The 25,274-nt window shown below is 39.2% G+C and overlaps 1 protein-coding gene across 1 annotated transcript in view; it reads right to left on the bottom strand.

The window, feature by feature from the left end:
* Positions 1–419: 419 nt before the first annotated feature.
* The window catches only part of LOC126282222 (RWD domain-containing protein 1), a 30,470-nt gene continuing 5,615 nt past the window's right edge, over positions 420–25,274 (bottom strand). The window contains exons 3-5 of the mRNA XM_049981785.1: positions 13,973–14,116; positions 5,763–5,949; positions 420–664 (exon numbers count right to left, since the gene is read on the bottom strand). Coding sequence (XP_049837742.1) covers positions 567–664; positions 5,763–5,949; positions 13,973–14,116 — 429 coding nt within the window. The 3' untranslated portion in view covers positions 420–566. The remainder of the gene's footprint in view (positions 665–5,762; positions 5,950–13,972; positions 14,117–25,274) is intronic.

Here is a 25,274-nt window from a genome sequence, read left to right on the forward strand (position 1 = left end):
GCTGCCATTGTATTAAATGTAGAGAGAGGAGTAACAACATAGATAGGGAGAGGAAGAAGAAAACTCAAATGCATACTTAGCACTGACAATACTTCTGGTTACTCTCAACTTACCTCCGTGTGGCATAATTCAGTGATTGGTGTTAATATGTTTTCAGATTAGTTCATTAGCTTTTCTACTTCCTTACTGAAAAGCACTTCAGAAGACTACAAAATGGATCTACCATTATGGGTTTCATGCATTCTGGATGCCTGTTCAGACAATATTCAGCAACAGAAATTAAAATAGCTGAACCCAAAAATGATCCACATTTGATTAATATTGCCCAAAATGTTCACTGTACATTATCTTAAATAAGTTCACATTAGTTAAGTGTTCCAGAAGAAGTAAGGAAATTTTCTACATCTTAAAATGCATAATAAAAACAATCAAAAACAATGCATGTATTTTTTCTCACTTCATATGTACAGTATTCACTTATGGCAACTTTCTCATATCTCACAAATGTGCTTAGGTCTTCTGCTGCCTTACACATGGAGGAATACAAAAGTTTTATAATTTTAATCTCATGAACTATCTTCTTCATCCAGTTCATCTTCAACATCAAGGTCAAGCTCATCGATATCTTGGAAGAGGGACTCATCGACTTTAATGGTATCACCACCTACACAAAAAGAAATAAATATAATTACATTTTTTGCCTTATGATGAAGGATGTGGTGAAATTCCTGACAGAAAAAGACTATCCTCGTTTTTTTATATAGCAACACAATGCGAAGAAGAAAATAAATATGAGCATCCACACACATTATACAAAATGATGGACAGTGATAATTCAAAAACTAGTAAGTCAAATTGGAAGACTGCAATTAAATCCATTCCCTGGAAGTTTTTTTACATCTGGTTACCAACATAGAATTACAACCATAAATAAAAGTTCGCCACTCATATTTCAACGAAAACTGTAAACTATATACTGTACAGAAAAGCTGTGTCACCCAATTTGTGTAACATAGTCCACATGTTCTTTTAACTAATATGAAGAACTACAAAAATGTCCAAAATGCAAGCATTTCTGACAACCATGAAACTTTATAACTGGACTCTCTGCAGTAACTTGACTACAGGTCACAAGGTGAATATATTAACAAAGCCATTGTTCGATACTCCGCAGAACACTCAGCAACTCAAATGCGCATTTCTTGCTCTGTAAGGTGCTGCACTAGGCTTCTGGATACCACTGTGTTCTGACATACATGAACTGCTCCAACAATGCAAATTGTTTCTAGCTGCCTCTGTCACACTTGGATTCCAAAAATAAATTAGTTGACAGTGAACTGTTTACAGGTAACTACCATATTAAAAACCAATCAGAGATTGACTTTAGTAACAGCTACAGTTCTGTTTACAATTGTCATGCCAATTTCTGTCAGGTGTCCGACAAAACAGCCACTTGCACTTGACAAATGCAGTCAATGAGTAACTGTTGTGATTTGTTTTCAATGTGAATTTGTTTTACAATCATTAAATCTGAAACTAACAGCAAAAGAAAGCAATAAAACTATTAAAATCATGATCTGATAGGATGTTCTCATATAGTAACTGTTAGAAACAATGGTGGACATAAAGCAAGTCACATTGTCCCCCATACAAACATTCCTCATGGTAGGACACCACCACTAGCCTCTACTGTACCCTGCCATCAGCCTGTGCAACATATACAATGAATTAACATGACAAGCTGACATTTCCATGGCAGTGTTCCTGTGCTCGTGCTAATCTCTTGTGTCCTGTTGTCAGAGGTACTTACATGAAACTGTCTTCTGCTTCCCATAGTGAAGAAAGAATTTTGCACAGTATGTCTACTCTTATTTTCTCGTCCAACAATACAGAAGTTATTGGTGGTGTGCTTCCCGTAAGTCAGCCTGCTGGTGGCATTTTTACCAGGCTTAAGGTGTCCAAAGAGATCCACAAAAAAGGGATGTGGCCCTTAAATATCATCCCACTGATCTGGAGAAAATTTGAGGGTAGAGATCTAAAATATGTGCAATTAGTCCACGACTGCCTCAAATAGCTACTAGGAAGTTGGACACAATTACAGTCAAACGTCAATAAAAGAGTGAACGATTGTCAAAACTGCAAGTAGTAAACATGTGCTTTAAACCATTCTAATGCATGATGTCAGATGTACTACCCAGATATCACCTTGATGATAATTCAGTCTTCTGTGATCTGAGAAGTCCTTTAGAAACAGATGTATGTACATTGTCCCAATAACAATAACTACAGAGAATGGATCTTTCATTCTGCAAGCAAAGTGCACTGTTTTGAAACTACTTAGTCGCTGAACCAGGCTTGAACGTAGAACCTCATCTTTTGCAGGCAATGCTCTTAGAGACAGACCCAGGGAAAGTCTCCACGCTTCATTACTTTCCAAACTGTCAGGGCAGGCCATATGTTGTGCCTGGACAGCTCAAAAACACCTCGCTCGAAACATTGTAACAGTTAACTATATTAATAATTCTAACCCTAAATCTCAATGGATTTGAGAAGGATGCACACTTCAACATCTAATGAGGGGAGCACGAAGAGACAGGATGGGCACTGGAGACCGAACTGAATAGTGATGCCTGATATCTCATCCTAAAGCCATTCACCCTGGTTGGCCTTCACTCAGGAGGGATCATCCTCAAAAATCAGACAAGTTAACTTTTACATCCATTAAAATAGCATCAGTTTTCGTTTAGTGGTGAATGTAGCCGAGAGTGTATGATTTTAGACTGACACACATGGTGTCCTGGGGTTGAAAAAGCCATGTGTACAATTTTAAATTTTGTCTGCATCTGAATGTGTTCGTGTATGCACACATTACCAAAGGGGTAATCTGATGAATTTCCATTAGACTCTGCTTTGTGGCAGCAAAATTCCATCCACTTCTCTTACTTAAAGAAGCACTGGCCTTTACTTCAGTATTATTTTTCGTTTTCCCTTTCACTCACAAAGATATGAGAAGGATATATATCTATTTTTAAGGGAACCTGTTCCCTCTTGACTTTACACATATTCGCTATGTGCTGCATTTTGCCGAAGATGACCATGGCAGCTGCTGCCACCTCTTCACGCCTAGTACAGAAATGTTATCTACAATCAGCTATTCACAACTTATGGTTAATTGGCGTCCATCGTGCATTAAACCACCCAATAAATAACCAATTGACATCTTTTGGAGTGATATTCTCCCTTCTCTTCAGTCTTTGCTGTTCAAATTCTGACACACTATGTAAAATACGCAGCTAATTCCATTACTGCCTCCTGTTTTCACAATTATCGTTCCAAGCTGTTTCACAAGTAGTATCTCAAGGTCTCTTCAGCAGTTCCAATAGTCAGAACATTCTCATGTCTCCCCCCTCCCTCCCCTCTTCCATTTCTACCTTATTCCCTGCAATATAGCTCATATTTGTGCGAACAACTCCAATCAAAATACATTTTGTATACCAAAGACAAAAAAGATGATGAACTTTCACCCACATGGTCTCATTTTATATGCTTCTCACCTTTTTTTTAATGTTCAATTTTATGATATTAATCTCTATATTAATGTTCAGCTACTGTCGCCCAATCCCAACTGCAAGTTGCCTGTGCAAAGGCTTTCTTGGACAACAAAAATTTAATTTACAGTGTTTGATATAATTATTTACCGAATTTAAAATGCTGTAATTATCTACTCATTAAAAGGTATAGTCTTATAGTCTTACATTAAACCTTTACCACAAAAAGTCCAGTTTGAAAGTTAGACAGTGTAACTAATGACACGCAAATTACCAAGACTACATTCATTTGCCTATGGCTGAAAAATTCGAAACTAATAAAACCAACATAATTAGGGTTTCGCATCTTAAACCATTAAGATTTTACATGCTTAATATCAAATATTTAACGCTTTAACTCATTTGTAATCAGACTTCTGAAGCTTTTTTATACATGGGAATTCCATTCTTTAAAGATCTTGGAAAGGGGGCGGGGATTAGTAATGGAGTATTATATAACAGCAACCTTATAGCATTATTCAGGAACATCGGTCAATAGCTCTATACCGGAAAATGTGCTGTTTATGTTCAACACATTGAATCTGGTCAAAGAACTAACTGGGTTATCCAGATCATCATCAAATGATTCAGAACTTTAATATGTACCTTCACAACATCACAAGCACAGAGACTGAGCAGAATCTGCTTGATTCGTACTTCAAAAAGCCATGTAGGAAAAGTTAGCATTTTTTAACATCCCAGCAATAATGATCTTTGAGGTGCGTCCACACTACTCGTGTGCTTATGAGACTCGTGAGCCTACGAGTACTGTGAACGGAGGTAGGCTCCGAGGACTCACCGTGAGATGGGCTTGGAAGCCACCCAAACCTACAGCTTGTCTAGCTTCACCTGTTGCCAGTACATCAAAGGGATGCACAGCGATCTGCGCAAGTGGAGTGGATGGTGACAAGACTAGATGAGTTGGCTTGCTGCACTTGTCAAGTTTTATCTTGGTTTTTTCATTTTGCTGAGTCGTGGACATTGGTTTTTCTTTTAAATTGGAATGGTGGACCGACAATTTTATTACTACATTCACACATTCATAAATATTTACGAACAATATTCTGTGTTGTTGGGTTTCCACAAACTCCCATTAAAAAATAAAATCCAAAAAAGTGAAAGCAATAAGAGCTGCACCTACTTCAGGAACAATATTTGATATCGCTTGCTTGGAGACTCTAAATAAAAATGAGGTTGAAGTAGGAATCATCAGTTGTCGGTATCCGAGCACAAATGCCAATTGCTCAGTAACTAGTACAGCTTTCTGTAATTTTCTGTCTGTCTTTGCTATCTTCAGTCCAACCAAATTTATCAAATATTCAAAATCGGATGCACACATAAGGCAAAATGTTGTCATATGTATGTTTTCAACATCCAAGTCATCCATCAAATTCACTCCCACTATATCTTTTTCTGCTTCTGAAAACTGGTCATCCATCATCTTTGTTATCTTGGGTCTATGTTACTACTTCTTCTATCTTGTCCATGAGGCAACAGACGCTTCACAAAGAAATTGGCACTAGTCACGACTGTGAGTACAGAACAGATCCTCACGTGTCAAAGCCTGGCAAGCAAATTGCGATAGTGTGGACCAAGAAACAGCACAGCGCAAATTGGACAAGTCAGATGAGTCTCCTGACAGATGAGTCTGACGAGCACAAGCCTGGTGAGCATGAATAGTGTGGGCGCACCTTTAGAGATAAGAGCACAAATTTAGATAGGACTAGGATGTAAAAATCAACTGACCATGTACTTTTCAATTAAACATTCTGGCATTAGTCTTAAGTAAGTTAGGGGAACAGTCGTAAAACTAAATCTTGATGGTCAGATAGGAATTTGAATCCCATTCTTCCAGAATACAAATCCAGGACCTTAACTATTGCACTACCTAACTCCAACTCCAATAAATATGTTTATACACTTCAGTTATAACACAATATTGTTATAATTTAGAGAGTATATCTTGTTATAAAAAGACGTATGTTATGCATCCTTTTGGTCTGTCAGTTTTTCACAATGACAGGAAAACGGATCACCATTTGCCTTGCAGAAAGGATCATCCAGGAATGACCAGAAAGAATTATAATAAGATGTTTCCACCATATCACCACATTCAAAGTCGTACCAATTTCCAAACTAGAATTAAAAAAGTACTAAATGAATAGGCCTACATACCATCCTCAAGAAATTTGAGATCTGATTCATAAAGACTTTTATCTGAAAGGAACAGTTCTCTTCCAGTCATCTTTTTGCTATCTTTCTCCTCTTTTTCTGGCTTCTTCTTCAAATTAAATTCAGCGTCAAATGCAGCCTTCCAAGCCAGAAATGTTTCAACAGTAACTCTGGTGCCCTCGAACCTTTTCTGCAATAAATGGAGTAATTGTGATGCATTTTGACATTTGTAAGCAACTTTGCTATTAAAATTTCATGCTGAATAAAGATAGATAACAAAATGTACAGGAAATAGTGAAAGTACAAATATATACAGATGAACAAGTCTACTGATTAAAGCTCATTTGCACCAACAGACTTGTTCAAGCAAATAAACAAAAAATAAAATAAAGAGAGACATTTCGAAGAAACTAGAATGCACTGTTCAGTGATATTACTTTATTTCAAACTAAATTTCTAAGAAATGAAAAAATGCGAAACTATACATGTTGCAAAGCACCTGCTGCATTTCAAGGTTTTCACTATTCAAAACTTATTTTCTTGGGGCGCTCAAATGGCTCTGAGCACTATGGGACTTAACAGCACCAGAGATGCTTTGATAAATATGACCAACACATTCAATATGGTCCCCACAATACACTGTCCAACAGGATTAACAGAATGCACACATTCCATTATTGACCAAATATTCATCTCAGAAACAACTTACAGATTCACAATGAGAGTACTGAGCACGGGTTATAGTGATCATGAGCCACGGTTGCTGTGTATAGAAATGCCAACAAGTAGTAGCAGTTCTGGAAAAGTAGTTGAAAAAAGAACCTTTTCTGAAGATAACATTAGAATTTTTGATCTCTTACTGGCGAAGGAAAACTGGGAAAGCATCGCTACTCCGAACAATGTTGATAGCAAGTACAAGAGTTTTCAGAGCATTTTTCATCACTATTTTGATGTAGCATTTCCAAAAGTAGTAAAAACAGTAAAACCTAACAATAATAAGCAATGGGTAGCTAAAGGCATAAAAATTTCCATTGAGAGAAACAGATTTCTGCAGTACTCTTGTAAGAAGTATAGAGTAACGCAGAATTCGCAGATTATTCAAAAGCCTACAAAAGAATCTGTGGTAGAGTAGTCAAAGAGGCGAAAATTTTGTGGAATGACAATTTGATAAGAAACTCATCTAACAAAATGAGATCCATGTGGAGAGTTATAAAGAAAGAAACTTTTGGTTCAGTGCCACAGAAAAAGAATGTATCATTAACACTAGAAGGCTCAAAAGTCACAGACCCAAATTCAGTTGTAGAAAAATTCAATGAATACTTCACTAGCTGAAGACCTCATTCAAGTACACTGTCAAGGACCAGTCCCAAGTTTCTCCAGCAAGTCCGTGATCTCGACTGCTTCTATGTATGTGTATGAAACAACCCCCCCAATGAAATTACAAGTAAAATTAAATCTTTAAGCAATAAAATGTCAAGTGGTCTCGATTAAGTACTTGATTTCATATTAAAAGCATGTGCTCACCACATAGCAAACGCCTTGGCAAAAATTTTCAACATCTCTTTAAAAACTGGCGTATTTACAGATATTTTTAAAATAGCAAAAGTTTCACCACTGCTAAAAAAAGGTTCTTCTGAAAAAATATCGAACTACCGACCCATGTCACAGTTAAGTTCCTTCTCAAAACTTCTAGAAAACTCTTCTATGACGGATTTTAAGTTTCATAAATAAATATGCACCTCTTACAGTACAACAACATGGTTTTAGAAAGTCTAAATCTACACAGACAGCAATTTTCGAATTCTTAGACTGCATTTTAAAATCCCTTGATCAACATAAATTAGCTGCAGGTATTTTTCTAGATATATCAAAAGCCTTCGACGTCCTGGACCATAACATTCTGCTCGAAAAATTAGAAAGACGAGGAGTAAGAGGTGTGGCACATAGCTGGTTGTGTTCATACCTAAAAAACTGCAGGCAGAAAGTATCACTTCAGTATGAATTCAACAAAATTAATAAAACAAGAAACAACTCCTTTCTTTCTAGGGAATTACCAACAAAATATGGTGTACCAAAGGGCTCAATCTTAGGTCCACTACTATTCTTGATTGATGTGGACGACTTAGTTGAACTAATGAGTCCCACAAAAACTATCCTGTTTGCCGATGACACCGGCATATTGCTCACTGGATCCAGTCCAGAAACTTTGCGGTCCACAGCAGAAAGTTCTATGAAAAGACTTTCTGAGTGGTTCACAAAAAACAAACTCATTATAAATACTGAAAAAACTGTGTCGATTTTCATTAATTCCTCCAACTAATCAAATGTCTATTCCGGCCCAATTAAAAAATGATCCCCTAGAAAATGTTAAGTGTCACAAAATTCTTGGGTCTTTGGGTTCAGCAAGACTTAAAAGTGGGAGACACATATAAATAAATTGTGTAGAAAACTATCATCTGTGTGCTATGGCCTAAGAATTTTAAAGGCTACAACAAGCAAAACAACAGTACTGCAGGCATACTATGCCCAGTTCCACTCACTAATCCGATATGGTATCATTTTCTGGGGATACTCAACTCACAGTGCAAAGGATTTTAGAGCGCAAAAAAGAGCGTTAAGAATAATTTATGGCCTTAAAAAGATGGAGTCCTGTAAATCCCATTTTACTGAGCTTGGTGTTCTAAATGTTCCAAGTTTATTCATTTATGAAACTATCTTGTTCACTAGGGACTACCTCCTGAAAACAGGCAAACTGCTACAGAACAAAAATGTACACAACTATAGTACCAGAAGGGAATCAAATATACATTAAAAATATAACAGAACAGCCGCCAATCAGAGGAGCACAATTAACATTGGTGTAATACTACACAATAAGATACCAGAGGAAATAAAAAATACTACTCGTCCAATATTTAAAGCTAAACTAAAGGCATTTCTAATAAAGCACTGTTTCTATTCTGTCAGAGAATTTCTAAATAAGTAACAAAATTAATTGTAATAAGTACCTAATTTTAATTGCTAATACCATGTATTATTGTAACTTATCTTTGACCTGTCCAATATCAATTGTACAATTTGTGCTATATGATAAAACTGGACCAATAAAAAAATCAATAAATCAATCTGAGGTAATCAGTCCCCTAGAACTTAGAACTAATTAAACCTAATTAACTTAAGAACATCACACACATCCATGTCCAAGGCAGGATTTGAACCTGCGACCGTAGAAGTCGCGCAGTTCCAGACTGAAGCGCCTATAACCGCTAGGTCACACCATCGGCTATTGGGGTGCCTCCAATAACAGTTCATCTGCAGTCTCAAATATACACACATATATCAATCTATTCTCTCCCTGCAGCATTCTTAGTCTCACAATGAAAAGAACTTAGATGGTTTTGGTATCAATCAGAAAATTCATCTGTCAATACTATAGAACTATAAGTACTGGCCAGTAATTCTGTATCATAATTTTATAGTTTTCTTAGTTTGTTTCAGCAAAATGACAATATTCAATACCTACGTAATAACTGACATCCTTGACCGATGCCTCAGATCATTTCCAATAAAAGTGTACTTGGTAACCTCATAACAGCAATTATTAGCTATTCTGCAATGGGAAAAGATGTGGTATTTCAACCATGTGGGCAATAAACATTATAAATTATTTCCATTCATCATACTTCTCAAGTAATATTATTAGATTGTTTCCCAAATGCAGTGCCATGTTGTCCTGATAAAGACAAGATATATTTGAAAATAGTCTGGTATCAAAGGAAATAAGTTACTACCGTTCCTCCAAAATTATTTACATTCTATCAGAACTTTTCATACCATTGACATACTTGAAACATGATTAATTTTTGCAATTACTACTATCTTGCAATATTTTGCTGAACTGCAGCATTTCTTGAACTAGAGATGTGAACTTTTCTGTTAGCTTACAACTGTATTACCATGCAGACCTTTATGGTACATAACACAAGATATAAGCCAAAATAATGACTTGCATGTACAATACATGCCTAACAGTTCTCATACCACAAGGTACATTTCTACCCATCACCTCTTTCTAGGTTACAACATTAGCAAGCAAGGCACTGTCAACTACACCAATGTGTTCAAAATTAATTTCGATGAGTAGCCAACAATAAACTAAATATGTCAACAAAGAATCAGAAACATTAATATGCAGAAGGACTAAAATAAAGACAAGTGATGTCTTAATGTGGCTCAAAAATATTTTAAGTCCACGAGGACGTGCACTAGCATTCTCTCTCTCTCTCTCTCTCTCTCTCTCTCTCTCTCTCTCTCTCTCTCTCACTACTATGGAATTATTCAGCATGTCGGATGATTGGGACATCATCACACCTAGTACTGGCTACCAGTGTGTGACAAACCAGGCGGATTTTTTTTTTCAAACTGGTATGTTTTCTCATCCCCCCCCCTCCCCCCCCCCCCCAAAAAAAAAATCTAGCAAATAGTTTCAATACTGTTACTTTTATGGCATGTGCATAATACCAAAAATCTCAAATATTAACTCATGACTAGGCCGACTTGACTTTATTATCCATTACAGTCTTTTAGTTAATTGGGACTCGTAAGTACAAATAGATTACCTGGGAACAGTGCTAATTGCAAAATAGTAGTAATTTCAAGCTTTGTTATTTTTCATATGTTCATTCAATTACTCACTTTCAGATAAAGTAGATGAAAAGTATATATAAATAAGAATCTTAACAGCTCACGCTAGAAATATGTTAGCATATCTTTAACTCATTTAGTTTCAGAGTAAACAGCATTCTTATCTACAGTGTCGTTATTAAAGTAGAATCCCATATATCCAACAGCAATTTTTGATTTATCTAAAGGTCCTCATTCAAACAAATCTTATTCTTGTACTCAGTTGTTCAAAAGAGAAACCTTTAATTGTAATTTGTAAAAAGACAGCAAAGTAGTAGTTGTGATTTTCAGTCCGATGATTGGTTTGATGCAGCTCTCCATGCTACTACATCCTGTGCGAGCCTCTTCATCTCCAAATAACTACTGCAAGCTACATCTTTCTGAATCTGCTTAGTGTATTCATCTCTTGGGATTCCTTTACGATTTTTACAGCCCACATTTCCCTCCAGTACTACATTAGTGATCCCTTGATATCTCTGAATGTGTCCTATCAATCTCTTCTTTTGGTAAAATTGTGCCACAAATTTCTTGTCTCCCCACTTGTAATCAGCACCTTCCTCATTAGTTACACAATTGACCCATCTGATATTCAGCATTCTTCTGTAGCACCACATTTCAAAAGCTTCTATTCTCTTCTCGTCTAAACTGTTTATCATCCATGTTTCACTTCCACACATGGCTACGCTCCAGATAAATACCCCAGAAAAAGACTTCCCAACACTTAAATCTACATTCAGTGTTAACAACTGTCTCTTCTTCAGAAATGCTCTTCGTGCCATTCCCAGTCTACATTTTACATCCTCTCTACTTCACCCATCATTAGTTATTTTGCTGCCAAAATAGCAAAACTCATCTACTACTTTAAGTGTCTCATTTCCTAATTTAATTTCCTTAGCATCAACTACATTCCATTATCCTTGTTTAGCTGTTGTCGATTCTCTTTTGAAAACAGTGTCCATTCCATTCAACGGCTCTTCCAAGTTATTTGCTGTCTGACAGATTTACAATGTCATTGGCAAATCTCAAAGTTTTTATTTCTACTCCCTGGACTTTAATTCCCACTCCAAATTTTACTTTGGTTTCCTTTACTGCTTGTTCAGTGTGTATATTGAATAACATCAGGGATAAGCTACAAACTGATCTCTCTCCCTTCTCAACCACTGCCTACCTTGCCCCTGGACTATTATGACAACTGTCTGGTTTCTGCACAAGCTGCTTTTGCTCCCTGTATTTTACCCTTGCTACCTTCAGTCTTTGAAAGAGAGTGTTCCAATCAACATAGCCAAAAGTTCTCTCTTAAGTCTACAAATGCTATAAATGTAGGTTTGCCTTTCCTCAACCTATCTTCTACGAGAAGTCGTAGGGTCATTATTGCCTCGCATATTCCTACATTTCTCCTGAATCCAAACTGATCTCTCCTGAGGTCTGCTTCTACCAGTTTTTCCATTCTTCTGCAGAGAATGTGTGTTAGTATTTTGCAACCGTGACTTATTAAACTGACAGTTCGGTAATTTTTGCACCTGTCTGCAATTACTTTCTTTGGAATTGGAATTACTATATTCTTCTTGAAGTCTGAGGGTATTTGCCTGTCTCATACATCTAGCACACCAGAGGGAAGAGTTTTGTCATGGCTGGCTCTCCCATGGCTATCAATAGTTCTGATGGAATATTGTCTGCTCCCAGGGCTTTGTTTCGACTTAGATCTTTCAGAGCTTTGTCAAATCCTCCTCATTGTGGTTGTACCTAAGGTACGGCTATCTGTATCACTGACGCACACAAGCCACCCCACCAACAGCGAAGTCCTTGGTTCATGGGGGAGCAAAGAACAATAGCTGAATTTATTGCTAATTACCGTAATCGTATAACAGAGGCTGCTGGGAGCCATTTCAGTCAGTCTGCGGAGATTTATGATATGAGCATGATCTGTACCTGAAATTACTGCATAATGTACACAGACAAATTAGCACAAATCATAAGACATAAAAAGTGCCAAATAGAATCCAAATTCTGTGTTCAGGAGTGTACACAGTGACTGTTTTTCAGTGATTGACTGTGAACTCTTAATTTTATAAGCTGTGTTAACTTTCAATAACGCATTCAACCAACTGTGACAGTAGTATTGGACAGTGAACTGTGTTATTTCTAAATTAAACTTACTGTGCACTTTTTTTAAAAAAGAATGGCTGTTACACTTCAAGGACAATATAATTAGGGATTATCTTAATGACATACTTGCCACATGTAAACTTTTGGGTCACTTTGGTGTTAAAACTACTGCATTCAAACAATCATTACAGGACATCAATAGTTTGTAGTATGTGGCTTACCCTTTATCTGTGCATAAATTACAGTAAAAGACTTGATCTGCCCATAAACAGTATGTTACTTAATATCAAAGTGCAATTCAAGTGTTTTGGACTGTAAACCTGATGTGTAGCCCACTTCCACTAATTATTTTTCAGACAGATTTGACGGAGGTGCAACTACTGATGGCAAAGCATAGGTAAATAGGGTCATGTTACAAGTGTGACTAATCTTCTGCAAAGGCCACTATATCAGCACCTTTAATCATGTATGCCTGACAAACGCTGTTTCTCCATCACCCAGGTAGTGCAGGACAGAGTCTTGTCACATGCTGCTGTATCATGCATACCTTGATTTGGAGAACTGCCATCATTTTCAGGTGTGTGTTAACAATGGGGTCACTGTTGGCTATCATAGCCTTTAATCATACATAAACAGATCACAGAGCAGCAAATCACTCACAAATTCAGAGCTGAATAACAACATCTATGAGCACTCCACACCACAATGTGGGATCCAGAAGCTAACCAAACTTTGGGATCAGGAAGCCACCACCAAACACACGGAACAAGGACACTAACTTAAACATGTAGGTCCAGGCTGGTAACATTCTGAAGTACTAATTGGGAGGGGGGGGGGAAACAACCACTTGTCAACATAACATGCTTCAGGTAAATGTGGAGGTATTTTCAAACTGGGGGCCACCCGATATAACTGCCACTGATTTCCATCACCAAACAATGTGGAAATTTATTGATATGTCAACCCATTTATTCACAATGTCCTGCAGGCAACCTGTACCTTCATCATTACAATGCTTTATCCCATTGCCCCTGAACTTTGTTAAAGTTATCCCTTGGATATGAGGGTACTGATGTGTATCCTAGTTCATCTGCCCTCAGTCTTATTTAGCCCTTATGGGACATATCAAGGGAGATTGTGCACAGATGTAGATCCAAGAGCTGTAGGCAGCAATTGGATCAGCAACACTCAGGACCAACCAATGCTTTAGGTCTCTTGTGCAGCACACATTTGTGTATACATCTCTCCATTTCAATTGTGTGTATTACTAGGCACCAGTGCCAACAAAATTGTCATGTTAGCTGTTAACTTTCTGCTAAGAGTTTCAAAACAAACTGCAAATACTGTAATTTTGCCACTTCCACCTTGCTGCATTGAATTCTGAAGCTTTTGTTCTACAGTCACAAGTAATAAAAATTGCTTACCCTTTCGGCTTCTTCTGCCTCTATTTCTTTTCTCCTTTCAGCCTCTTCTCTAGCATTCCGGACTTCATCCCACCGCATGTTTAGCCATTCCTGAGCTGATGAAACTAAGGTAAATATCATGACAGTTCCTAAATTGTCTTCAGCCTAAAAAAAAAAAGAGGTTACAGCTATAAGAATGAAAATTTTCATAGACTAGAGCAAAGCAAAAACATTAGTAAAACTGGTTCGGCAAATAACCACCACCACCACCACCACCACTAATCGATGGAATCTTCAGTATGGAATAACAGCAATAGAGAAAGGACAGACTGCTACTCACCACATAGGAGGAGGCACTGAGTTGCGGACACACAATGAAAAGACTGCTAAACTTTTAGCTATCAAACAAAAAAGTCCTCCTCTCTCTCTCTCTCTCTCTCTCTCTCTCTCTCTCTCTCTCTCTCTCTAACACACACACACACACACACACACACACACACACACACACACGGCTACTGTTTATGGTGCAGCTGTAGGCAGTACACATCAAAATAACGACAATGCAAATTTTACTCAAAGTTTAGGAATCGTGGGATGTCACACAGGTCATAAATGTGTGTGATTTTCCTTGTTATCATTCTTCACAACATAATCAATTCAAATTAGGATCCTTTTCGACTGAACATTGAGAAAAGTGAATGGCAAACAAATAATAGAATAACTGGATATGACAGTTCACCATGGGGAGAGTGTATCCTCATCAATTGCAGAATCAAAATTACCTATTATTAAAGAAATGACAGCTATGTTGTAATACTGATTCTTGTTGAACAATGTGAAAGAAGATTCATTTTGGAAAATACTGTTCGAAGATTTTTTTAAGTTGTTATAATTATTTTGGAGTAATTTGAAACATCATATTGCCATTTTTAATACTTCAATATTTTCATGGAGTGTAAATAAAAGGTTCCATCATGGATAAGACAGTCTTCAAATTTAATTGTTGTTGTTGTTGTTGTTGTGGTCTTCAGTCCTGAGACTGGTTTGATGCAGCTCTCCATGCTACTCTATCCTGTGCAAGCTTCTTCATCTCCCAGTACCTACTACAACCTACATCCTTCTGAATCTGCTTAGTGTACTCATCTCTCGGTCTCCCTCTACGATTTTTACCCTCCACACTGCCCTCCAATGCTAAATTTGTGATCCCTTGATGCCTCAAAACATGTCCTACCAACCGATCCCTTCTTCTAGTCAAGTTGTGCCACAAACTTCTCTTCTCCCCAATCCTATTCAATACCTCCTCATTACTTACGTGATCTATCCACCTTATCTTCAGTATTCTTCTGTAGCACCACATTTCGAAAGCTTCTATTCTCTTCTTGTCCAAACTAGTTATCGTCCATGTTTCACTTCCATACATGGCTACACTCCAAACAAATATTTTCAGAAATGACTTCCTGACACTTAAATCTATATTCGATGTTAACAAATTTCTCTTCTTCAGAAACGCTTTCCTTGCCATTGCCAGTCTACATTTTATATCCTCTCTACTTCGACCATCATCAGTTATTTTACTTCCTAAATAGCAAAACTCCTTTACTACTTTAAGTGTCTCATTTCCTAATCTAATTCCCTCAGCATCACCCGATTTAATTGGACTACATTCCATTATCCTCGTTTTGCTTTTGTTGATGTTCATCTTATATCCTCCTTTCAAGACACTGTCCATTCCGTTCAACTGCTCTTCCAAGTCCTTTGCCGTCTCTGACAGAATTACAATGTCATCGGCGAACCTCAAAGATTTTATTTCTTCTCCATGAATTTTAATACCTACTCCAAATTTTTCTTTTGTTTCCTTTACTGCTTGCTCAATATACAGATTGAATAACATCGGTGAGAGGCTACAACCCTGTCTCACTCCTTTCCCAACCACTGCTTCCCTTTCATGCCCCTCGACTCTTATGACTGCCATCTGGTTTCTGTACAAATTGTAAATAGCCTTTCGCTCCCTGTATTTTACCCCTGCCACCTTTAGAATTTGAAAAAGAGTATTCCAGTCAACATTGTCAAAAGCTTTCTCTAAGTCTACAAATGCTAGAAACGTAGGTTTGCCTTTTCTTAATCTTTCTTCTAAGATAAGTCGTAGGGTCAGTATTGCCTCACGTGTTCCAACATTTCGACGGAATCCAAACTGATCCTCCCCAAGGTCCGCATCTACCAGTTTTTCCATTCGTCTGTAAAGAATTCGCGTTAGTATTTTGCAGCTGTGACTTATTAAACTGATAGTTCGGTAATTTTCACATCTGTCAGCACCTGCTTTCTTTGGGATTGGAATTATTATATTCTTCTTGAAGTCTGAGGGTATTTGGCCTGTATCATACATCTTGCTCACCAGCTGGTAGAGTTTTGTCATGACTGGCTCTCCCAAGGCCGTCAGGAGTTCTAATGGAATGTTGTCTACTCCGGGAGCCTTGTTCCGACTCAGGTCTTTCAGTGCTCTGTCAAACTCTTCACGCAATATCGTATCACCCATTTCGTCTTCATCTACATCCTCTTCCATTTCCATAATATTGTCCTCAAGTACATCACCCTTGTATAAACCTTCTATATACTCCTTCCACCTTTCTGCCTTCCCTTCTTTGCTTAGAACTGGGTTGCCATCTGAGCTCTTGATATTCATACACGTGGTTCTCTTCTCTCCAAAGGTCTCTTTAATTTTCCTGTAGGCAGTATCTATCTTACCCCTAGTGAGATAAGCCTCTACATCCTTACATTTATCCTCTAGCCATCCCTGTTTAGCCGTTTTGCACTTCCTCTCGATCTCATTTTTGAGACGTTTGTATTCCTTTTTGCCTGCTTCATTTACTGCATTTTTATATTTTCTCCTTTCATCAATTAAATTCAATATTTCTTCTGTTACCCAAGGATTTCTAGCAGCCCTTGTCTTTTTACCTACTTTATCCTCTGCTGCCATCACTACTTCATCCCTCAGAGCTACCCATTCTTCTTCTACTGTATTTCTTTCCCCTATTCCTGTCAATTGTTCCCTTATGCTCTCCCTGAAACTCTGTACAACCTCTGGTTCTTTCAGTTTATCCAGGTCCCATCTCCTTAATTTCCCACATTTTTGCAGTTTCTTCAGTTTTAATCTACAGGTCATAACCAATAGATTGTGGTCAGAGTCCACATCCGCCCCTGGAAATGTCTTACAACTTAAAACCTGGTTCCTAAATCTCTGTCTTACCATTATATAATCTATCTGATACCTTTTAGTATCTCCAGGGTTCTTCCACGTATACAACCTTCTTTCATGATTCTTAAACCAAGTGTTACCTATGACTAAGTTGTGCTCTGTACAAAATTCTACTAGGCGGCTTCCTCTTTCATTTCTTAGCCCCAATCCATATTCACCTACTATGTTTCCTTCTCTCCCTTTTCCTACACTCGAATTCCAGTCACCCATTACTATTAAATTTTCGTCTCCCTTCACTATCTGAATAATTTCTTTTATTTCATCGTACATTTCTTCAATTTCTTCGTCATCTGCAGAGCTAGTTGGCATATAAACTTGTACTACTGTAGTAGGTGTGGGCTTCGTATCTATCTTGGCCACAATAATGCGTTCACTATGCTGTTTGTAGTAGCTTACCCGCATTCCTATTTTCCTATTCATTATTAAACCTACTCCTGCATTACCCCTATTTGATTTTGTGTTTATAACCCTGTAATCACCTGACCAGAAGTCTTGTTCCTCCTGCCACCGAACTTCACTAATTCCCACTATATCTAACTTTAACCTATCCATTTCCCTTTTTAAATTTTCTAACCTACCTGCCCGATTAAGGGATCTGACATTCCACGCTCCGATCCGTAGAACGCCAGTTTTCTTTCTCCTGATAACGACATCCTCCTGAGTAGTCCCCGCCCGGAGATCCGAATGGGGGACTATTTTACCTCCGGAATATTTTACCCAAGAGGATGCCATCATCATTTAATCATACAGTAAAGCTGCATGTCCTCGGGAAAAATTACGGCTGTAGTTTCCCCTTGCTTTCAGCCGTTCGCAGTACCAGCACAGCAACGCCGTTTTGGTTAATGTTGCAAGGCCAGATCAGTCAATCATCCAGACTGTTGCCCCTGCAACTACTGAAAAGGCTGCTGCCCCTCTTCAGGAAGAGAAATTTAATTATAAAAATGAAATTTGTAAGAAAGTTAAATATTAAATATTGGTTGAATGACAAATCTTTTGCGCGCACACACACACACACACACACACACACACACACACACACACACACATCGTGTGTGTGCGCGTGAATATACCTATCCTTTTTCCCCCTAAGGTAAGTCTTTCCGCTCCCGGGATTGGAATGACTCCTTACCCCCTCCCTTAAAACCCACATCCTTTCATCCTTCCTTTTCCTTCCCTCTTTCCTGACGAAGCAGCCGCCGGTTGCGAAAGCTCGAAATTTTGTGTGTGTGTGTGTGTGTGTGTGTGTGTGTGTGTGTGTGTGTGTGTGTGTGTGTGTGTGTGTGTGTGTTATTTTATTGTGCCTGTCTACCGGCGCTTTCCCGCTTGGTAAGTCTTGGAATCTTTGTTTTTAATATATTTTTCCCATGTGGAAGTTTCTTTCTATTTTATTTACATCATTAATATCAGGTAGACTACATATATAAGATAATAAGTTACATATCATAAAATACACTAATGAATCATTTTGTACTACAAGTTATTTAATTGCCAGCTGTGCTGTGACAAGGTATAGTAGTGGAGCTAGGAGGCAGTCAGTTATTCTGTAGAAAGATCAGTGTGTGAACAATATATACATCAATAATGAGCAAAATACAGTACATTACTTAACAGAATCCACAATTATTTTGGGACGGAGAAAAATTCTTGTCCAAAAAGTGAATATTTACAGCAATGAAAACCACGTACCCTACAACATTACAGACCACAACGGGGTGACATTATATATATACCAGGTGATCAAAAAATCAGTATAAATTTGAAAACTGAATAAACCACGGAATAATGTAGATAGAGAGGTAAAAATTGACACACATGCTTGGAATGACATGGGGTTTTATTAGCACAAAAAACGAAGTTCACAAAATGTCCAACAGATCTCTTGCACGCGTCGTTTGTTGATGATCGTGTGCTCAGCCGCCACTTTCGTCATGCTTGGCCTCCCAGGTCCCTTGACCTCAGTCTGTGCCATTATTCGCTTTGGGGTTACCTGAAGTCGCAAGTGTATCGTAATCGACATCTCTATGGATGCTAAAAGACAACATCCGACGCCAATGCCTCACCACAACTACGGACATGCTTTACAGTGCTGTTCTCAACATTATTCCTGGAGTACAGCTATTGTTGAGGAATGATGGTGGACATATTGAACATTCCTTGTAAAGAACATCATCTTTGCTTTGTCTTACTTTGTTATACTAATTATTGCTATTCTGAGCAGATGAAGCACCATCTGTCGGACATTTTTTGAACTTTTGTATTTTTTTGGTTCTAATAAAACCCCATGTCATTCCAAGCATGTGTATCAATTTGTACCTCTCTATCTACATTATTCCGTGATTTATTCAGTTTTCTAATTTATACTGACTTTTTGATCACCCAGTATATATCACACACTGTCTCTTCTTGAAGAGCCCATTTGGCTGCTACATCTACCTGTTCGATCTCATTGCTGCAGAGTCACATGTGCCCCAAGAGCCAGCAGTGATTTCTCTTTACTATAGTTCTACAAAGAGATGCCTAAATGTCACAGAGACAATTCTCTGCTGCACACATTCTATGTAAACACTGAAGGGCACTGTATGCATTGCAGTAGTTTATGAAAATCTTTGTACAGGCACGTTTCACCTGTTTGAAAGACATGATTACTGCATAGAATTTGACATCAAATATGCTGAATTTTGTCAAATGTTCTGAATTTTGATGGTCAGTGAATCCTCAGGCTGCAAACATAACAGCCAACTAAGTTCACTCACTGGGAACCAACTGTGTAAATCATTGCAATGTTCTGTGCTCCACTAAAATGAGGACAGATAAAATTTCCTGTACTTGTTGTACAACAGAAATTAAAAATTATTCAGAGTCCCTATCAGTCAAAGCAACTGCGTACAGGTAGCAAAGCTACAAGACAACCTAAACTATCCTCAACTGTGAGTAATTTTACAAAAGCCCCTAATGCCTTTGTGACTTGGGGGTAATTCAAAAATAGTTGGCCTGCTAGTGGATGAGCAACAATGATGGATACGGGGACACTCTTTGGTCACTTTAGTTTTAATATTGTGTTGCATGGTCAGAAACCACTGTCAGAAATTAAGTGCTTGTTCACTTACTTGTTACTGTTACAGGCTAGACGTACAGCTTGTCATACAAGCCTCCATTTCCAGTATAATCTGCACTTGGTGTACTAAGTCCAACAACTTTCGGTACAATGACACATTGCCTAGCCCATAAATCACGCACCCTGCCCTAGACAGGGCGAGACCAATGCTCTGCATAGTTGTAGACAAGTTCCATGTATTTGGAATGATAAGTGGGTGTCACAAGGACCTGCCTACACCCCAGACCTTTCTACTGAGATATATCAAATTTTGTTAGAGACTTTAATGACCTTTCTTTGTGATTACGCAAGTGTTGTAACCATCCTTTAAAAGATACAAACTCACTTAAGAGTTAAAATGGAAGCATATTGTTCTCTCTGTTAACAACATAAATTCTGTCTTTGTACAGACTCCAGAAGTTTCTGAAGGAGCTCACTTGGGGAACGCACACCATTCTATTGTATAACACTGCCTGAGACTGTGCCTCTAACCCAGTAGCAGAATGACCACTGTGTAAAGGAAACTTTCAATAAAACATACCTCCTAAGTCTCAGTTTTGATATTAACTTCACATAGTACCGTGTCTCGTTGACCTGTTTAAGATAGCTTCCTGTGAATGTGCATCCAAACGGGTCAGGTTACACAAGTTAGAACAATATTTACTGAACCCACAGAGAGCAGCTTGTGAGTTGCTTCCTCTCTGACTCTAGCACCCACAGTATGAGCAATTCACCATCAATCAAGGATCCTTCCTATGGCACTTATTTGTTCGACACTATGTTAACTATTTGTAAATGGAATGGGGATCACTGCTGTCAACTGCAGTGGAACATTAAGTGGAATCAGCGAAGATGAGTGAAAATGTGTGCTGGACCGGGATTTGAACTGCGAAAGGGTGCCAGCGCAGGATTTTGTGCATGACCAAGTCATTTGCTCAAATTGTCCAGAATGTTCTTCAAACAAATCGCGAACAACTGTGGCCCACTGACATGGCACATTGCCATCCATAAAAACTCCATCGTTGTTTGGGAACATGATGACCATGAATGGCTGGAAATGGTCTTCAAGAAGCTGAACATAACTATTTCTGGTCAATGATCAGTTCAGTTGAACCAGAGGACCCAGTCCATTCCATGCTAAAACAGCCCACACCATTAGGGAGCCACCAACAGCTTGCACAGTGCCTTGCTGATAACCTGGGTGCATGACTTCGTAGGGTCTGTGCCGCACTCTAACCATACCATCTCCTCTTATCAACTGAAATCAGGACTCATCTGACCAGACCATGGTTTTCCAGTTTCCAACTGAAATGATCATGAGCCCAGTAGAGGCGCTGCAAGTGATATGTGTCATTAGCAAAAGCACTTGTGTCAGTTGTCTGCTGCCATAGCCCATAATTCCAAAATTCGCGGCACAAACTTAACTGAAATGTTTGTCGTATATTACACACTGATTACTGTGGTAACTTCATGCAGTGGTGCTTGCCTGTTAGCACCGACAACTCTATTTGCAAATGCTGAATTCCCAAACAACTTCCAAAATGGAATGTCATATGCATCCAGCTCCAAATACCATTCTGCTTTCAAAGTCTGTTAATTCCTGTTGTGTGACCATAATCACATCCGAAACCTATTCACACGAATCACGGGATTACAAATGACAGCTGCTCTAATGCACTGCCCCTTTATAGCTTGTGTACACAGTACTATTGCCATAGTGCATATTGTTGTTCCATGACTTGTCACCACAGTGTACATCTCAACCTTGAAGTACCATTCCATCATACTTCCCTTGGAGTTTCACATTCTGGATTGTAATCTGTCTGGCAACTTCCATACCAACCATACCAAGACCATCTGCTGTCATCCACCTGTGGAGATGAAGTGTTCTCTCATTCTGACTGCCCCAGCTTTGGCTTCACATGAAGTACAGTAAACTTCCTTAGATGAGTGTAGAAAGTTCTCCCTGAATGTCTGCTGTTGCTGAGGAGAGAGTGTCCATGTAATTTGATAAAAGCTGTTCTGCCCAAGTCTCTCCTTACCAGCAACTACTTATTTGTGTTAAGGAGGATGACACTATTCTGGCTAGGAAATGAAGCTAGACTGTGGGAGTAGTCAACCTGTAATCAGCCTATTTGTTTCACTGAGGCTGTGTCTGTCTGTCCATAATGATCTTTACCAGACTGTAGATCCACATTCCACACCAGATAATCACAGTGTCATTGATGATGCAGGGATTATTGAAGGATGGGAGTCATATTTGCGGATCAGATTGTTTCTCGAAGAGATCTTGGTTGTTGTTGTTGTTGTTGTTGTTGTTGTTGTTGCTACTGCTGTTCAATGGCTCTTGAATGTATCAGTTCTGGGAAGTGTTAGTCTCAGGTACTTTGTAGCTTAACAATGCTGTAACAGGGCTCCTGACAATACTATGCACCTCATGACAAGCTCCTCTGTTCTGTAGATAGAATACACATACGAGAGTAATTCCAAAAGTAAGGTCTCCTTTTTTTTTTGGAAGTACATAGACCTGTTTATTTCTACAATGGTTTACATCAGTTTACAACTTGAACATTTAGCTATCACTGTGATTCAAACTGACCTGCAGTCCCTCCTTAAAACCTCTCAAGCCCCTCACAAGGACTAACACCTCACCCCACCCAAACCAACCCCCCCCCCCCCAACCTTTTACCTGCTTCCTAAGATCCACATACCCAGTCAACCTGGCTGTCCTATAGCTCCCACTAAACGTATACCTGCCTTAGTTGATCAACACCTACAACCCATAGTACAACAACTCCCCTCCCACATCAAAGATACCAACAACCATTTCCTAGATCGTCTGGAATCCGTACCCGTCCCACCTCCACCACACACCTTGCTTGTCACCACTGATGCCATCTCTATCTATACCAACATCCCCCACGAACATTGTCGGTCTGCTGGTGAACATTTCCTCAGTCAGCATCCAACTGATTTCAAACTTATTACATCCTTCCTACTCACCTTAGTCAACTTTATACTTACCAACAACAACTTCACTTTTGAGGGGAAGACATACAAACAGATCAGGAATACGGCCATGGGAACCAGGATGGCTCCATCCTATGTCAACCTTTTCGTGGGTTGCTTGGAAGGGGCTTTCCTGGGATCCTAGTCTTCAGCCTCTAGTTTGGTTTAGATACATTGATGACATCTTTACCATATGGACTCATGGTGAGGCTGACCTGCTAAAATTCCTGGAATCTCTTAATACCTTCTCCCAATTAAATTTCACATGGTCCTATCCTGAATCCCATGCCACTTTCATTGATGTTGATCTCGTCCTCACCGAAGGCCAGATACACACTTCTGTCCACATTAAACCAACCAACCAAACAAACAACAGTACTTACAATTCAACAGTTGCCATCCTTTCCATGTCAAACATTTCCTCCTTACAGACTTGGCATCTGAGGCAAACATATTTGTTCGGATGCAGATTCTTTACAGCAATACACCACCATTCTTACCTCAGCCTTCACTGCACGTAATTACACCACCATCCTAATTAGAAAGCAGATTTCCCAGGCCATCACATCCAATCCTGTACTGCTGATCCCTCCACAAAACAATTTTAGAGCACCCCATTGGTGACTCAGTATTATCCTGGTCTAGAATGTGCTAATCAGCTACTTTGACAGGGCCATGATTTCCTAAAAACATGCTGTGAAATGAGATCCATTCTGTCAGAAATTTTGCACACCACACCTAGAATAGCTTTCCGTCGCTCTCCCAATCTCCTCTAAAGCTAATGTATATTCAAGATCTCCTCTTAGACCTCCATGACAGTGGAAAGACAGTAGTATTCTTCTGGTTCCCCAGTTGTGTTGGGATCCCGGGGAATGAACTAGTGGACCCACTGACTGCATAGACTACCAGGACAATGCTCAGTACATAAAGATAATGTGGTCTGACGACATTGTGTCACTGGCTCTTAGCAGTATGGAACTATTGTGGCATCATCCATCTGTGCAGACTTTACAACACGTGGCTGAGGGGGGAGGGGATGGAGGGGGGGGGGGGGGACAAGGTAGTTGAAATCCTACTGCTGAAGCCCGAGTATTGCTGAGGTGGCATGGTGCAACAACCCAGTGCATATCAGTGGTGAGCTAAATAATCTTGTGCTGTGGCCTGATGATGTGACCAAAAGTTGGGCCCGGTCGTAACTGAGCTGGGCAGAGCCACTATATACTCGGTGCTCAACTGCAGCAGTATTTTGTCTTCGACTACTACCAACACTGAGACATACTCGGTACCAGTCAATGGTCCCATGTGGGCCAGTTAGTCTCGTTAACAGCTAGCCACTTCATCTGCCAACTGCTGGTGTACAAACTGCTGCAAGACGTGGTGATTCTGAGGTCGAGCTGGAGCCACGTGAGAGCAACCTCCACGATGACTTTAACCGATCTCTGGATGCCTGCATGGGGTCTTGGTTTCAGAGCCAGTGAACTAGGTGCTTGGCTGTCTGCCAGGACAGCTGGCTGTCCAGCACACACATGCCTACTCCCTGCCAAACGTCTGATGTCAATCCTACACCCCATACTGATGCTGCCACTTTGCTGAACCAGCTTTCCTGCCCAGCAACCAAGCACTGCTGCAGCCAAACACACCACCTTGTGTTATGCTGAGGTAGCCATTGCTGCCTGTGGATCAACGTACAGCACAGAGCCGCTAACTTCAACCACTGTGCGAGCGTCTCACTGAATAAAGAATTTTTTCCAAGTGAGCTCTACCAGTTCCACGGCCACTGAGTTGCTAGTGTTATGCAACTCATCTTTCTGCACACACCATCCTGGGTTAAGAGAGGACCATCCAAGTAATTAATCAGGGTCCGCATTGTCAACCCCATTAGAGAACAGATAATGGAGTGTCAAAACCGTAACCAAACAGCTAACGGATTATAAAAGAATCTAGGACTGTGTGGCAATCTTCCCTTT

This window comes from Schistocerca gregaria, chromosome 1, assembly GCF_023897955.1.
Source record: "Schistocerca gregaria isolate iqSchGreg1 chromosome 1, iqSchGreg1.2, whole genome shotgun sequence".
Lineage (NCBI taxonomy): Eukaryota > Metazoa > Arthropoda > Insecta > Orthoptera > Acrididae > Schistocerca > Schistocerca gregaria.